The following is a 16705-nucleotide window of genomic DNA, read 5'->3' as shown; positions in this document are numbered from 1 at the left end:
ACAGCTTTTTATCGTGCATAGGGAGTACCTCACACCTGAAAAAATCAATCAATACTTCAATCGAGTAGATGCCAAGTGTCTGAGATGCACCGAGTGTGGGGTTGGTTTAATTCACATGCTATGGGGCTGTATCCGGGTAGGCGCCTATTGGAACCAAGTGGCCTCTCTCCTCCATGCCTGCACAGGCAGAACACTAACATATGACTGGCCAACTTACCTGTTGCACAAATTTCGCAGAACTCCCACTACAAAAGTCACCTCGAGATTCCTAGATTTGGGGCTGATAGTGGCCAAACGGCTCATTAACAAGAAATGGAAGGCATCCGACCCCCCATGGCCTGGCGGAACTCAATGTTTGCCTGGGCGAAGGCAGACAGCATCGCCATTCGGCGTGAGGAAACATTGGGGATGCGCAGGATCCCCATTGCAGCATGCTGGGACGCCCTATAAGCTGAACTGCAGCTCCCTATGGACATGGCGGGAGGAGTTTCCCCTGAACCACACTGTGTAGATAACTGATGTCACCCTGAGTTTGAGTTGTGTATACACCTCAGCCTTTACCTGTTGTATCGCACACTATTTCTACACAAGGGCCAATGCAAACTATAGGTAGGGGGAACGGCAGTTGGTAGTCTCCGGTAGTGAGTGAGTAACGCACAACACATGACAGGACGTTAAAGGGCTGAACAACAGTTACTAGGGTTGTTATGTGTTCTTCCTTTTGTAAGTTAACGCAATCTCAGTTTTAAATCTCTCGCTCCGAAATTATGGTGCAGCCTAGCACGGTGCCAATAGCAATAATGTTATCATTTACTTAGTGCGCTAACCTGTGTAAAGGCACGCAACAGCAATCAGTTTATAATGTACAAGTACTTTCGGATAAATGCGACTAAATGTTTGATGAACATTGCACTCCTGATCCTTATGATGTGAATCTGCCATCTCTCTATATGTGTACCATACCCATGTTATATTATACGCTGCTTGCACGCAGGAGTCATTTGTATTGTACCCCCTTCAAACAGAAAAAATAATAAAAGATTTGCACACAAAAAAAATATCAATGTATAGGACTTTTTCATACACCTGCTGTAGGAGATGACTGTTTCCATGCCAACCCTGTCTGTGGCTTTCTCATAATGGTGCTATGGTGCTGCAAAATAGCACCGACTTCTGGTAAAGAACACAATGCATGGCCATTTCAACAAAGCTATACACAGAGATCAATTTGTCTATTAAACGCTAGTTACTAAGAATGATACATGCAGGAGATAACAGACTGAAATCCCAGTTGCCTGTTTAAAACCACAGACTTCACTAATTAGTAAAGGAGAAGGGATTCAAATGCAGCACCTCTGGCCTGAGGAAACTGCTGGACCGTCTGTGTCAATGGATGGTGAAAAGAATGCATTTACCCAGCGGTATTCCTATGGTGGACTTCTCTGTATCAGCAAACTGATGCTGGTGACAATGTCAACCGGGGTAGGAAAAGTTTATTACTTGTGCAAATACTTCCGTAGATCCAGGTTAAGTGCCTACTCATTATTAATTAGAATCAGGATAGTACAGTCTGCTTGGCTTGAGGAGTTACCACCTTTTTCTACGGTTGTGCCTTCTGCAGTTTTCCCCTCAAACTGGTAATGTGTGGGAAGCAAGCTTGTGCTGAAAATGGATGGGTCGTTTTCAAGCAAGTTAACTGTAAAGCCTTTCTCCTCTGCGACTTTCTAACTGGCTAAATCTTTTTTTCACCTCCAAAGCAGTGTGAAAATCCTGGTTGTAGCAAGAAAACACACATGGATAAAACTCCCCAAGTAACAGCAGTAATAATTTACAGATTAAAAATATCTGGGACATGTCTATAGTTAATGTACTAGGTGGAGAGCAAGTTTGTACCTACTGATGTAACCAGCTGCTAAGCACACTGGGCCAAGAAATAAAACGCTCTGGGAAAAGAGATCTCTCTCCACATTAGATCACATCATTAGCAGGGAACGGAAGCAAGCTAAGGGGATGGGGGAATATGTCTGTTTTGAGAGTTATGTCCATGACAAGTGATCAGGAAGCAAATATTTCGGAAACCGTGCGCTGGTGGTTCAGACAAGTCACCTGGGGCATGTCCGCCACGGCAGCTGTTACTTCCATTGCCTACGCAGTTTGATGCCAAGAAAGGCGTGCTCACGCACACCTCAAGACCTTCACGTGCTGACAGCGCGCGCCTGGAGTCGCACTCGACAGGCCAACACTTCCGTTTGCTCGAAAGCCGTGTGGGAGCTCGGACTGACCTCTTCAGCTGACAAGGCAGTTTTTTCGTGGATACATTTCTTTACATCGGAGGCAAGTGGGTTACAAAGGGCACTGAAGTTAAACTATCGCCTAAGACTGGTCTTCAAAGGGTCAGTCACTGAGTGAGATGCTCACAGTGCGTATGTCCTAAATCAGGAGTGAAGCTGGCAAGATGGCCGTGTTCTGGTTTTATTTAGGAAGCGGACAAACCAGGGCCTCTTTCATGCCATGTTATCCAAAGACGAATGGACTCCGTCCACGGTAGAGACTAGAGTCTTCAGTCACACACAAACAAGTTTTATTTTATAAACTACGATGACTACACAATTTAAGCCCAGCTTTGCAACGACGTTACTATCATCTTCAAAAAATTCTACTGAAATTCGTTTACAACCTAATGGAGGTCATTGTTAGGATTTGTGGACGACAGTAATAATTTAGCCTCAAAATTGTCCTGCCAACTCAGTAGCTCGAAACCTTCTTCCTTATAAACAACCAATTAAACCCAAATCACACAGTTTGACATAGTGACATCGATTCGGTAAAACATTTACCATCTCAACATAAGACAATGAGATTCGTATAAATACAATTGTCAATGCAGGTTTCATTTACTTGCCTTTCCTCCCTGGGGTTCTGGGCCTGGAAGAGGGTTCTGCGTTCACGAGCCAGCTTGCTTCTGCGGGCATCGATAGTGGCCGAGGTCTGCCTACAGATGATCGAGGGAGAAATATACAGCATGCATGGTTAACGTTAACACTTGAAATTGGACAGCTCAAAACACACAAACTTCATGCTTTTTACTTGACAAGGGAAAGCGATAAACACTAAATGAGCCATCCCTGGATAACTAATGAAATGAGCCAGGTCAATTATAATATTTAAATTTTGTTTTTTAATATTTTTTTTTAAAACAGGCTAAGGGCTATACACCATGCCCATCAATATGAATAGCCCTTTCCCATGTTTTTAAAAACATTTTTTGACAGATTAGGGGTATTTGAACAACAAGCACCAAGGTTCAGGAGGTGAAACAGTAGACCTCTTCATCTGGGACAGATACAAATCAACAATGCGTACAAAAGAAATAAGGTAATAACTGTACAAAACAGAGCAGAACAGCTAATGAAGTAGTAATTAAATGGAGAAAAGCAAATTGAAGGGATATGCAAAACAATCATTTGAAAAGCCTATAGGCCTTGCTCATGTGAGCTATTGGGAGCAATGTTTAGAGGCCATGCTTTAGCGCAGCACAGATACTTTGCAGAGTGGCTAAAAAACATTTTTAAAAGCACTATCACACAGCCATGGCTAATGCGCTTTTTTTGTTTAAAATTAAAGTGAATTAGCGCTGGATGCCTCAGTCTTTTAAAATAATATTTTTAGCCGAGCTGCATAGCAGCATTCAGTATGGCTATAAATCACTGCCAAAGTCAGCAATGCCAATGCTATACAGAATGAACAAAAAGGCAATGGCACAACCAATAGTCTCAAAGTCGAGACCTATTGACTTTGCCAGGGCTTGTTAGGTCTCGGCAAAATCCCCCATAGATTCTGAGCAAATCCGTTAATCTAACCATGTGGGGAAAAAGAAAAATATATGACATTTGGCAAAAAATGATATTACAAAGAAAATAATTGCGCCCATATCCATGACTTAGTGTAAACAGTCTAGGAAGCAGATAATCTGTTGTCATATAAACAGACATTTCAAAAGAGAAAAGGGCTTCTTTGAACTGTGTGTGGCAAAGTAAAGTAAAACACAGCTGCAAGAGGTTCAACAAGGACGACTGGGAAGGAGAAAAACAAAAGTAGCACCTTGATCAAAGCGTGATCAGCGGAAGGACGGCAATCAAGCTGGAGCAGTCAATACTTGGTCCATGCTCCAGCTGAAAGAAGAGGAATTGAAGCCAGCACACATTGGCCAATTAGAGGGCAGCAAACAGGAGTAACCAAATGTTATGCAACGGGAGAATGCAAGTTCCTAGTTGCATACAATATCTCTTGCAAGTAAGCGCATGTGCTGTCACAGGTGAGACGTAAAGAGCAGGATAAAAACAAAACAGGTCCATTGGACAAGGGGTCTTGATCATGTGCTGGGATGTGGGGGAGACTTAAGCTCTTTTCTAAATGTCAAGAGGGGGGCATTTTCGGTAAGGTGGGAGACTGTCGCATAACGTGGCAAAAAATAAGGGAAAAAGCTAGTCTATTCGTTTTCTCGTTTGTTCTTGATGAAGGTTCATGGCCTGTATCTATTGAGCATATTCACAATGTAGTCTTGTTTTTGAAGGAAGGAAGTGCTTGGTTCATCTAATCATGAAGTGTAAATTCCAGTCAGGTTTTCAGGAGAGCCGTTATTTAAGCTACAAATACTAAAGCTCAGTTGAGGTTACTTGCATGTTTTGTGATCACTGTGAAACAACATCTGGACTATATATAACTGGGTAGTTCAACAAGCTGAGCCTCAATGAGAAGTAGGATTATTTAACAGATTTAATGTAGAAGCAGACAAAGATTGAGATGTAGACTGGAGAGGCTGATATTACATATGGTGTCTCTTTTGTTGAAAAGGTGGACATTTATGGATTCTTCAAATTCAGTCTTGGGATAAGAGTAAGATGTCTGTAATTAGTGCAGAATATTTGAGAGCTTGAATGCCTCTTGGAGATGTGTATGTGCCCCAAGCTTCCCCTAGTCTCTTTCTTGTAAGTTTGGAGTTGAAACATTTACGAGAGCACGGTGCTTAGACTTCCCTTTCTTAAAGCGTGAAGGAGGAAGCATAAAAATAACATCGAGAAAAGCAGGTTAACAAAATGGTTACTTACCAGTAGGAGTAGTTTCGCAGCTTGAAGAGTTTTCTGGATTCACATGCTGTGCATCAATCAGCCATCTAGTGGTTGGGTCCGGAATTGCCTTGGTTTGTTTTTTTACTTTTGGCCTCGGTCGACCACTATTTGGTGCCAGGTACATCCCCTGTGTGACGTCAGACGGTATCCTGGAGGTCGACGTGCGTGGTGGTCATCTTCAGATTTTTTTCCTGTTTTTATGTGCTTTAATCCTTGTGATGGTCTTTTTTCTGAATTACTGATGTTGTTCCTTGCTTCCCCACCTGTTTGTGTTCCTTCTAGTGGAAGGCCGGGTGGGTCACATGTGAATACAAAAAACTCTTCAAGCTGCAAAACTACTCCTACTGGTAAGTAACCATTTTGTTTTGCAGTGTGAATCCTTTTCTGGGTTCACATGCTGTGCATCAGATTATGTGGAGGTTTCTCCCGTGTTTGGGAGGCTGCGGTGGAAGGAAGACTTTGCAAAACAGGTGTTGAAGCACCCTTTATCCAATTTGAGCTTCCTTATTCATTTGTATATCCACACAATAATGCTTTGTAAAGGTGTGTGGTGATGCCCATGTTCCTGCGGCGCAGATAGCATCGATGGGTACATTGGCCATAAAAAGCTAGCGTTGCTCCTTTCTTCCTGGTGGAGTGAGCTGTTGATTGTATTGTTAGTTCCTTTTTGGCATTGGTATAGTTTAATTGGATAGCTTGTACGATCCATCTTGCAATAGTTGCCTTTGTGACAGCTGATTCTGTATTGGTATGTGAGTAAGCAACAAACAACTGTTTTGCTTTCCTGATTTGTTCTGTCTTTTGCAGATAGTACAGTCGTGCTCTCCTTAAGTCCAGGGTATGGAGGCTTTTTTCTGCTTTAGTTTTTGGACCTTAGAAGAAAACCGGTGAGATGATGTTTTGATTTAAGTGATATTTAGTTACCACCTTTGGTAAAAACTGCGGTTAGTCTTTAAGATTACCTTATCTTTGTGGATTTGCAAGTTAGGGTTCTTGTATAGTTAATGCTTGTAGTTCAATTACTCTCCGTAGTGATGTTATAGCAATGAGAAAGACTGTTTTGAGAGCAATATGTTTGGGGTCAGCTGTATGCATGGGCTCAAAAGGTTTAGTCATTAGCTGAGACAGCACTGTATTTAAACTCCATGTTGGTGGTGGAGCTATTCTGTGTGCTCCTTCAAAAAACCTTTTTATGACTGGTCTTGTAAAAAACACATTTGCATGGTTCTGGACGGCAGATTGAGGTGTCCAAATTCTATGTATTCAGGCGCCAGGCCGCTAGTTGTAGCGTCGCTGGTTCTGGGTGAAAGATTTGGCCATGTTGCATTGTCAGCAGGTATTTTTCTGCTTTGATCCGAATGATTTCTCCCTTGGAGAGTTCTAGGAGAGTCGAGTACCATGTTTGTCTTGGCCAACGAGGGGCAATGAGAATCATATTTGTTCCTGGTTCTTTTTGATTTTTGTAGTACTCTTTGCATCAGGGAAATTGGTGGAAAGGTGTAGACAAATGTCTGAGACCAATTGAGTGAAAATGCATTTCCCCTTGACAGGTGGTGTGGAAACCTGGACGCAAAGTTTCCACATTTCTTGTTCTGCGTTGTTGCAAAGAGGTCCAACACTGGCGTTCCCCAGAGGTTGAATAGGTATTGTACTGTTTGCTTTAGCACCCATTCGTGTGAGCAGCTGTTTTGTCTGCTTAGTTGGTCTGCTGTAATGTTGTCTGCCCCTGGTAGATGTACTGTCAGCAGATTGATTTGTTGTGGTATTGCCCATTGCCAGATTTCCTGCATAAGTTTGCTCAGGGGAAAGGACTTAGTTCCACCCTGTTTGTTCAGGTAGAACATTGTAGTCGTGTTGTCTGTTTGTATTAGAATGGCTTCCCCTGAACCGGTTTCTGGAATGCTTGGACTGCCAGTAGAACCGTTTTCATTTCTAAGAAATTGATGCGCTTCTAGGAGTCTTGTCTGCTCCATTGACCATGAACCTTTAGCTGGTTGAGATTTGCTCCCCAACCGTTGAGGGATGCATCCGTGGTGATTGTTACAGATGCAGTTGTGTTCCTGAAAGGTCTCCCTGTGCTATGTTGTTGGATGTCCACCATTGTGTCTCTGCTTGCACCTTTTGCGTAGCAACCACTAGATCTTCCCAACTCCCTGTGGCTTGTGACCAGCTGTTGGTGAGCCATTCTTGGAATGGGAACATGTGTAGGCGAGCGTGAGGGATGAGTGGGATACATGATGCCATCATGCCCATTAGTTTCATTACCTTCCTCACTGTCAGAGACTGTCCCCGCTTGTATCCTAGTCTGACTGGGATAAGCTTTTGCGTCTTTTGTATTCTGGCTTGCTCCCAGGAAGGTCTTTTCTTTTTCTGGGGTTCTTGACTATTTTTTGTGTTTTATTGAGAAACCCAGGCTTTGTAGCGTTCAAATTGTTTTTTGAACATGATAGTGGCATATTTGTTTAGTGCTTCCCCTTATTAGCCAATTGTCCAGGTAGGGGTATACGTGGATTTTTTCTTTTCTTAGGTGTGCCGCCACTGCTGCCAAACACTTTGTGAACACCCGTGGAGCTGATTTTATCCCGAACGGGAGTACCTTGAATTGGTAGTGTGTTCCATTGTGTAGGAATCTTAGGTACTTTGTGTCTTTTGTTTATTGGGATATGTAAATAGGCATCTTTGAGGTCTATTGTTGCTAGAAAATCCCCCTTTTGGATTTGTGGGATTATTTCTTGAAGGGTACACATTTTGAAGTGTTGTGTCAGTATAAACTTGTTTATGAATCGTAAGACCAGGACTGGTCTTAGGGTTAGATATTGTTTTGGTACAAGGAAGTATGGCAAGTAGTTCCTGTGTGCCATTTTTGTTTTGGTACTATTTCTATTGCCTGTTTTAGGTACAGTTCTTTGATCTCTGCATTTAGCGGTGTTTGTTCTGATTTGGATAATGTTCTTGTTACCTTTGGATTTGCAGGTGGCGTTTTAGTTAGCTCTATGCAATATTCGTGTTGTACCAAATTTAATATCCATTTGTCCATTGTGATTCTTTTCCATTGGCTGTGGAAAAAAAGGATATTCTTCCCCCCACTGGTGTTCTGTGTGGGTCCTTTTCTGTGTTGAAGTCAGTTTGAGCCATTTCCTCTCCCTCTAGAGGATTGGCTTCTTCCTCTGCCATTACCTCGCCCTCGAAACGGCTGCTTCTCTTGCTGCCAGCCCTGGTAACTAGATTGTTGACCCATCTGTTGGTTTGGGTTCTGTCGATAAGACTGTTGCGGCATCTACTGGTTTTGGCTGAAGTTGCCTCTCCCTGTGGTCTGTTAGAGAAACCCTCTCTTTTGGAAGATCCTCTTTGTTGCAGGGCCCCCATTGCACTTGCTGTTTCATTGTCCGTTTTAATTTGTTGGAGGGATTCATCCACTTCTTTTCCAAATAGAGCTTCCCCGTTAAAAGGCCTGTTGATGATCGATGTCTGAACTTCTTGTTTGAATCCAGAAATCCTGTTCCAGGCATGACTTCGGAGTATGGTTCCCGTGCACATATGCCTGCTTGCGGTATCTGCTGCATCTAGTGCAGATTTTAGGCAGGAGTTAGCCACATTTTCCCTCTTGGATAACTGCTCTTGCTCTTTTTTTGTCTTCCTCTGGGAGTTTGTTCATCAACTCTATTTCATCCCACTGTTGGTGGCCATATCTGTTTAACAGGGCATTTGAGTTGGCAATGCGCCACTGCGTTGCTGCTTCATTCTCAATCCTTCTGCCCACCAAGTCCATCCTCGGTCTCTCCTTTTCTGGTGGAGGTCCTGAGTTGGAGACTGCATTTGCTCTGCTCCTGGCTGTTGTTAAGATGATAGAGTCAGGTATAGCATTTCCCGGTATGTATTTTGGGTCTTTTGAAGAGTGCTTATATTTTTACTCCTCTCTAGGAGTTAACCCTTTGTTAGAAGCTTGTTTTTTTTTTTTTTTTTTTTTTTTTTGAAAAACCTTTATTGACATTGCAAATAAAGACAAGTATGGGCCTACAACCCTCGGGGCCGGCCGCCAAACAGTGAAGGTAACAGCGAGCAGATTATAATCACATGCAGCACCTCGGGAAGTCGATTCTCAATGCCAGTATTCTCTTATCCACTGAACAGCCCAAGAGGGAAACCAGGATATAAAAGGTTTTCATTTTACAATAAAGGAGAGAAGGATCAGGTGGCAATCAAGTTCTCAACAGCGAAAATTGGCAGGCAGAATAGTGAACGTCAAACAATAAATAGCAATTTATCAAATCAATGGCGCTGAAACAGGAAGTTCAGGATGTGGAGGGATATCACGAGCCGTTTGCGCCTGCAGTCTCCTGCCCTAGGACCCAGAAAACCCCACGGAAATGAGGCACAAATGAAAAACAATGATTGGCCACGAAGGAAACCTACCGCACTGACCCCAGAAAAGAAAGACAAAGAAGAATAAGAGAAGAAAAAGAAGGCCATAGAAACACGATAAAGGACTATAGAAGCCCCTCCCCCAACCCCCCACCCTGCACCTCTGCAGATGACTACGGCCCCCCCCCCCCGCAGCGTGCCTGTCGCCCCAGAACCAGACCCGAAATATAGAAGAAACAGAGAAAAAGGGAAAAGAGAGGAAATCCCCCCTAACAGAAAAGGGGAGAGAGTAATAATAAACTGGAGGAGGGCCTTCAACCAGGCCCCCGGCTTCTCCCTCCCGCACAATATCTTCCTCCCCAACGAACATTAAACAGCAAAAGTTCGGCCATGTCTGAGGGAAATGGGGAGCAGTATTCACCGACTACACTATTAGTTACATCGTGAAAGCACACAACCCCCAAGCCCGCCCGCCTATGAAATGACAACCTCTAAAGGATCAGCCTTATCCTTGGCCACTCTTTGCGAAACCACCAGTGCATACCCAGCGATCCATTATCATGTCCGAGATTACAAGGAAGATGAGCGTCCAGAGTTGACCAGGAAGGGACACACACATGTGGGCAGGACGTTTCGGAACACCAACACAGTCATCATCATGGGAGATCACCTTTCCCAGAACTGCCCCAAGGCCCGCGCCACACACGAGGTCCAGGAAGGAGGAATCAGCCAGAGCAGGCGACCGTTGCGTGAAGATTGCCTGGGTCGCCGGATGCCACGCATGGGACAAAGTCACCACCCTCCGCTCAAGTCCAAAATCTCCAGAACAGACCGACCCCACAGCCAGCCGACCACACGCTGCCACAGTGTCCAAAGTTTCCATCCGTCCCTTATTCACAGAGGCGGTCATGGCACTTTCCTCCTGTGAAAGGTGAGACAGTGCCTTATGTACCTGGGGACAGGAAGACCGCAATTGTTCCGACGCCAACACAATACCATCAAGCTTCCTCCCCAATACCCAAGCGCCATGAACCAGGGTGGAATGAAGGGCTCCGAGAGCATCGAGGAGGTCACCGTACCCCAGCACGGCCCCTCGCACTCGCTCCGCCACGCTCCTCTGCGCCACACACTCCCAATCTTGCTGCGACCCAGCGTACAGGATGGTAGAGTCCATCCCATCAAGATGGCCGCAGGGCAGGGCCACCCCAGATGGGAACCGGGTCTCAGTCACAAGCACATCAAGTTCCATGTCGCTGCAAACAAGGGTCCGGAGGCAGGCGAGATGTGTATCCAGTGTGTGGTCACAGGTGACAGTCGTTCTCCCCCTGGGCCAGCGTCTGCGAAGACCGGGAGCAGCCCGTGCAGATCGGGACGAGCCACAGGCCACGACCGATCAAATCATTGGCGAGGGTCCAGGCGATCGCCGATAACCCCCGGAATCGTCACCCCGGGTATGCACCCGTCACACTATTCTCGGTGATAGGAGTAACCACAGCGAGATGTAGGCCGATATTCGCGCCACTTCGGTATTCCAACTCCACTCGGTCACCAATGGCCGCTGTTGTTGAACTGCCGCCCGGCCATGTTGTCCACTCGAGGTCCCGGCCCCAGGGCTGCCCAGGCCGCAAACTTCAAACGAGCATTTCTCGGGCGGTACCGCCGCTAGAAGCTTCAGGATCACACGATCGGTTGCCGCTCTCAATCACCAACACGGGCATGTAGCGCAGGCTGAGGATCTCATGCAGGATATCTGTGCGGGATGCGGAGAATCACAGAGCCGGGAGCCTACGCTGCCATCTCGGTCGCCATCTTGGCTCCTCCCCAGAAGCTGGTTCTTTAAAGGCTTTCTTGCCTTGGCCCAGCATACTTGGCAACATGGGTAGATATTGTGTCCCCTTTGTTGCCGGTGCCAGGGTTTCCAGCAGGAAACATGTATCCCCCATTTCTTCCTCTAGGGGCACCCCAAACTGGTTTGCTGCCCTCTTAATTTCATTGTAGAAAGCAATGTCATCTTGGGGTGATGTTTTTGAAGGATAGTTGCAGATTTCCTCCTTTGGACTCTCGGTGTCGATATCGCTCCATTCGTCCTCTAAGGTTTCTTCATTTTCCTCCTCCTCTGGTAGGTTTCCGTATTCCTCAGGGTCTTCGCCTTGAGGTTCCGGCGTCGGTGGAGATTCGAGGATACCTTCTTCCTCTGGGTCTTCAGCGTTGACGTTTTCCGGTACAGCCTCCGCTGTCTTAGGGATTCGAAAATCTTTTAATGATTCGGCAAATTCCTTTTTTCTCTGTAATAAGAGCGGCCATCTCGTCCTAGAGTCTTCTCTTTTCTTTTCGACTTCGAAGGCCCTTTCGGCTTCAGAGGCCGGGGACTTCCTTTTCTTTTCGGCGTCGACGTTAGTTTTCAGCGTCGCACTTGTTTTTGCGGGTTTGTCGTCGACCTGTGGCTTTGGAGCCTTGTGCGATTTTCCCTCTTCTGTAACCTTTGCATGGGTCCCGTGGGGTTCTTTTGATCGCGGCTGACCTTCAATCGCTTTTTGCTCGGCATCAGGCTGCCTTGGTTGTTTTTGGTTTGTGGCCCTTCGGTTCCGACGGATCTTTAGGTCTTACCTTCTCCGTCGTCTTTTTCGACTCCTTCGCCTTCTTTTCTGCGCGGCTCTTTTCTGCGTCTTTTTCTAGAATTTCGACATCCAATCTTTCGTGTGTCGATTCTGCTGGAGCCGCCTGCTCCTCTTCGTCGCTAGACAAACCCATGTCCATCATGGAAGTTTTTTTCGCCGACTGTGACATCGTGGTGTAGTGGGCCTGCCTCTGGTTTCGACGTGTCCTAAGAGTCTTCGGCAGGAACGCTGCATAGGCCTCACAGTCTATGCCCTGGTGATCCTTGAGCAGGCAGAGGTTGCACACGTTGTGTGGATCTCGTTGTGCGTATTTGTGGGGACACTGTGGGCAGAATTTGAAAGGGGTCTTCTCCATGGCCCCTACCTCGCCATTTGTGACTCGGAGTGGTCCTCTGGTGTTGAAATGGCCGCTCTGCTTCTTTCTCCGATTACGGCGTCGTTGCTCGATGTCTCTTCGTTGATATTTTGATGACAATCTTCCTTTTTCTGAAGTGTTTTTGGGAAAATCGCAAACTTTTTCGAAGCTTCCCGTCTTGCTTCCAGACTCAACGGCGGAAAAAAGAATCTGAAGATGGCCACTACGCACGTCGACCTCCAGGATACCGTTTGACGTCACACAGGGAACGTACCTGGCACTAAATGGTGGTCGACAGCGACCAAAACGAGGGGGGAAAAAAAACAATTCTGGACCCAACCACTAGATGGCGGAATGATGCGTAGCATGTGAAATCAAGAAAATGATTCACGCTGAAAAACAATGTCTTTACAAATTGGGGAGATACAAACAAGATTAACAGTTGGTGGCAGCTGATTATTGCACATTATACCTGCAAACCGTGGTGGAGGTGGTGGTGTTGGTGGGTGTCTGTGTGTGGAGAGAGAAAGAATATGAATGTGGCAATGCATCACCTGATTAAAGGAGAAGCACTGAAAAAGGACCTAAGGATTTGCTGTGACCTAAAGGGGGAGGTTACCGAGGAATAATCTGTCTAGCGTTTAGTAAATTAGTCTGTCAAGTTGAGAAGAAGGGACTCGAGAAAGAGGCTTTGGACAAGATAAAGTGTAGATGTTCAGTGAGAATTTTGAGACTGTTCGACAATATGCATGCTTGTGATGGTATTTGTAGAGCATAAGCCGAGCTAGAGAGCAACGGAGCATGAAAAGAGAGACTCAGGAGGATCTCATACCTGGTCCCTCTAACCAGGGGGCTATAGCGAAGGTCAAATAAGGCATAGAATATTGGAGAAAGAGTGATAGGTAGCGAGATGAATGGAGAGTGCCAGATTATGTGACAATGCTATGGTGCCAGATAAGACAATGAACAAGCACCAGGTGATCAAGAGCACAATCTTCTATCAGCTAAAATCTAGTAAAATTAACTCAATGCTCAGGCTGGAGCAGGTGGAAGCAACCAGTGAGCATATGCCCACACCTAGCAGGAATGCCGACAGGTTGGTGCACCTGGCTAGGCGGGCAGTCCTACCCCATGTTCCAAATGGTTTTTACACTACAGCTAGTGATGAGGGATGATGCTGGCAGAAGCAGAATCCAAACGGACCATTCTGCTGCCGAAGGTGTCACCAGTGGAAAGCAGCAACAGTAGGCAAAGAGCCTGGATGCACTTAATAAAGTTGCACTGCCAGGAGTCTCAGGTACAGGACCTAGCACTATGCTGTTGATGAGTTGGATGTTCATGTACCTAGACCAGTTTGGTCCTTCTGTCAAGGTAGATGAACATCAAAGGAGGAGGACAGTCAAAGTGTATTCTTCTTGGCTTGGGCAAGTACTCCTTGGCTTGGCCTGGCCAAATGAAAACTATTTGACCCAATGCCTGTATGACTTACACGCATGCCTGGCACCCCCCTCCGCACTAGTAACATTTTCTGCAAAGTAGGGAGGTGCAATAAAGACAAGTCAACTTTTAGCATACCTTACAGTAAGGCCACTAGAAAAGCTCTGCTGATAATGTGACCTGGAACCTTTAATTATTAATCCACCTCCCACTTTTTTCCCTGCTTCTACCCTGCTCCATCATACTGTGGACTAACAAAAACGTACAGTAATGGAAATGAGATTGGTAGGGAATAAGGAAATGACTGGATCTAGCAGAAAGTATAAAATAATAAAGACACCTGCAGTAGAAGAATAAGTAAAGATGTGTCTTCCAGCAGTTGCTCTCTCACTGTTAAGGGCCAGTTATGAGTATACAGGCTCAGAAATTCCAAATATTTTTCCAGGTTGACAAATTCATTTGAGAATGCATCACACTCACTTTGTCAAGGGGTATCCACAAGTGAGTAAAATCCTCAAAAGATAATTCATCATTCCACTAGCTGTTAAGAGACCAAAGTGGTAAAAAATGGAAAGATCTAAAATGAACGGTGAGAACCTCATGCCCATTATCATGAGAAGTGTCAGATTTAGAAAATCACAGCTAATGAAAAAAAGAGGAAAAGGCTAGAACAGGAGTTCAATTTTGTACCACACCAGATCCTACTGCATAGTCATTCATACCAGCTTTAATGCTTGCAACAACTGCAGGGCCTTCTGGTGGATTTCCACCAAAAAGATCTGAACTAGCGTGGGCTAAACAAATTTGGCACAGTCTCATCTCTCTCCCTTAACACCAAACACACTGTGGAATCCATAAAGAGGAGCAGGTAGAGAGGAAATGTGAATCCAGCAGAAGCTTTACTGAAAGGAGAAACTCCAGCCACACTTGAACAAATAAGAGCCAGTCTAGCAGCCGACTTCACTGCTTCTCCACATGAACACGAACATTCTTTAAGGGACAAACAATTTCCTATAGATACAGGTAAGTGATGGAACAACCAAACACTAAGACAATAAGACACTAATAATAAGATAATACCACAGGCACCAATATAATTTGAACTTCAAAGTTGGATCAATTTAGATGCAAGAATGTTCACAGGAAAAGATCAAAAGGGGTGAGCATAAGAAAATTACTTCTACAATGAGAAGGTAGCTACCAATGAACATAATGTTACTCGAGACATAAGTGAACTCTATCTTCCCACCCACGCAACCTTTCCAAGATTCTCAACTTACTGGTAACACTATAAGACGTAAGAGCACATTTTGGAAACAATACTTTGTAGAAAATAATGCTCCAAACCATCAGGCCCTGGAGCAGCATCTGAGGAAATCAGGGACTGGTTCTTGAATGGATATCACAAGAGGTTATTGCTTCTAACAGTGGCTGAGCTAACTGAGGGCACAATTCATCACAGGGTTACTAAATGATCCCAAGTCCCTTCCGTAGTTACAATATCACCCGGCACCTGATCTTGTTACTTCCTTTTGCACATGGAATGCATCCTGCAAAGAAGATTAATATCCTAAGATTCCTGGCTGTTCTGCTAGTGATGTTTAGGGAGTTGTTAACCAGCATAGTATGCGAGTGTGCTATTTAAGTGGCACACCTTGTATTCCGAGTGGCTACCAAATCTAAAAAAAGCTGACACTTTCAAGGAAGCATTGTAAGAGAAATTCCAACAAGTTAAGAAAAAATTTCATTTAAAGGCTGCAGACTTATTCTCGAGTTATATCAACTTACTGTAAGATGGTGTTTTATCTCGCATCTTGGCAGGCAAAGCATTGACTTCTACAGGATACACCAATAACTGATCAGAATCCGCAATGGTAAAACGCCGCCTTCGGCTTTCTTGGTCTAGGTAAGAATTTGGAGACTCCGCACCTTTTGATCTGGGTGGCGTTTGCCAGTGTTTGCTGACTCCGCCATAACCAAGGCTGCCCTTCTCATCCCTAAAATTAAAACATATTCATAGGTAAATGGTTATGGCAAGTAATTGGCATCTTCACATTAGAATCCAAAACTTAAAATTTTATAAGTGATGAGGCCCATCCCCATACTTACTCTTAACATATACAGCTGCGGCCAGTGCTGCTAAGAGTGGTGCGGCAGGGACAGGGTGGAGGGAATTGCCAGACAACGAGAAACGAAAATAAAATTAAACCGCTTACCTTGCGCTCACCCCATCGCCGTGTTGGTTTTCTTTTTTTTTTTTTTTAGTTCGTCGTCTTTCGACGCCTCACCACTCTTACCTGCACTGGCCGCAATGCATATAGGCCCTGCACAATTTGTAAACATAAGAGCAGGTGCCCCAAGTTTAACTAAGCAACTTAAAGACCGGGTTGCTAAAACCAAGGTGTCTCAGTCATGATTGCACCTCATGCCTTTTTCTTTCACCAGACTACACTTCCCGTCTCATAATCAGACGCTTGCAAGTTATTTATCATCCGTTTCTCCCTCTGTCACCGTTTGATATCTTTGTCTCCCTCTCTCTTGGTACGAGTCACAAAAGTACTAAAAATAATAATAAGTTCCGTTCTTCAAAAATGAGTGCCTGTGCTCACTGTGAGAAGTTGGCCTGGTATATGCTGTCCTCTAATTAAAGTGGACACCTTGTACCAGTCCAAACAACCCTTATGGTTATTAGGTCAAAGATGACCTTTATTGAAAGCTATCTTAGTGGTAGCTATGGAGAGCAGCCTTCAGGCCAAGTCTTGAAGGAACGTTAAGCACCTTGTTTTACCAGAATACAATCGTAT

The 16705-nt window shown here is 44.9% G+C and overlaps 1 protein-coding gene across 1 annotated transcript in view; it reads right to left on the bottom strand.

Moving 5' to 3' along the window:
• Positions 1-16705, bottom strand: part of CNKSR3 (CNKSR family member 3) — a 161154-nt gene that overhangs the window by 15820 nt on the left and 128629 nt on the right. Inside the window, exons 11-12 of the mRNA XM_085611537.1 lie at positions 15690-15898; positions 2903-2992 (exon numbers count right to left, since the gene is read on the bottom strand). Of these exons, the coding sequence (XP_085467663.1) occupies positions 2903-2992; positions 15690-15898 (299 nt within the window). The remainder of the gene's footprint in view (positions 1-2902; positions 2993-15689; positions 15899-16705) is intronic.

The sequence above is a fragment of the Triturus cristatus genome, chromosome 6, assembly GCF_964204655.1.
Source record: "Triturus cristatus chromosome 6, aTriCri1.1, whole genome shotgun sequence".
Classification (NCBI taxonomy): domain Eukaryota; kingdom Metazoa; phylum Chordata; class Amphibia; order Caudata; family Salamandridae; genus Triturus; species Triturus cristatus.
Note: the sequence above shows the minus strand (reverse complement) of the source record. Positions and strands in the feature narration are given on the sequence as shown.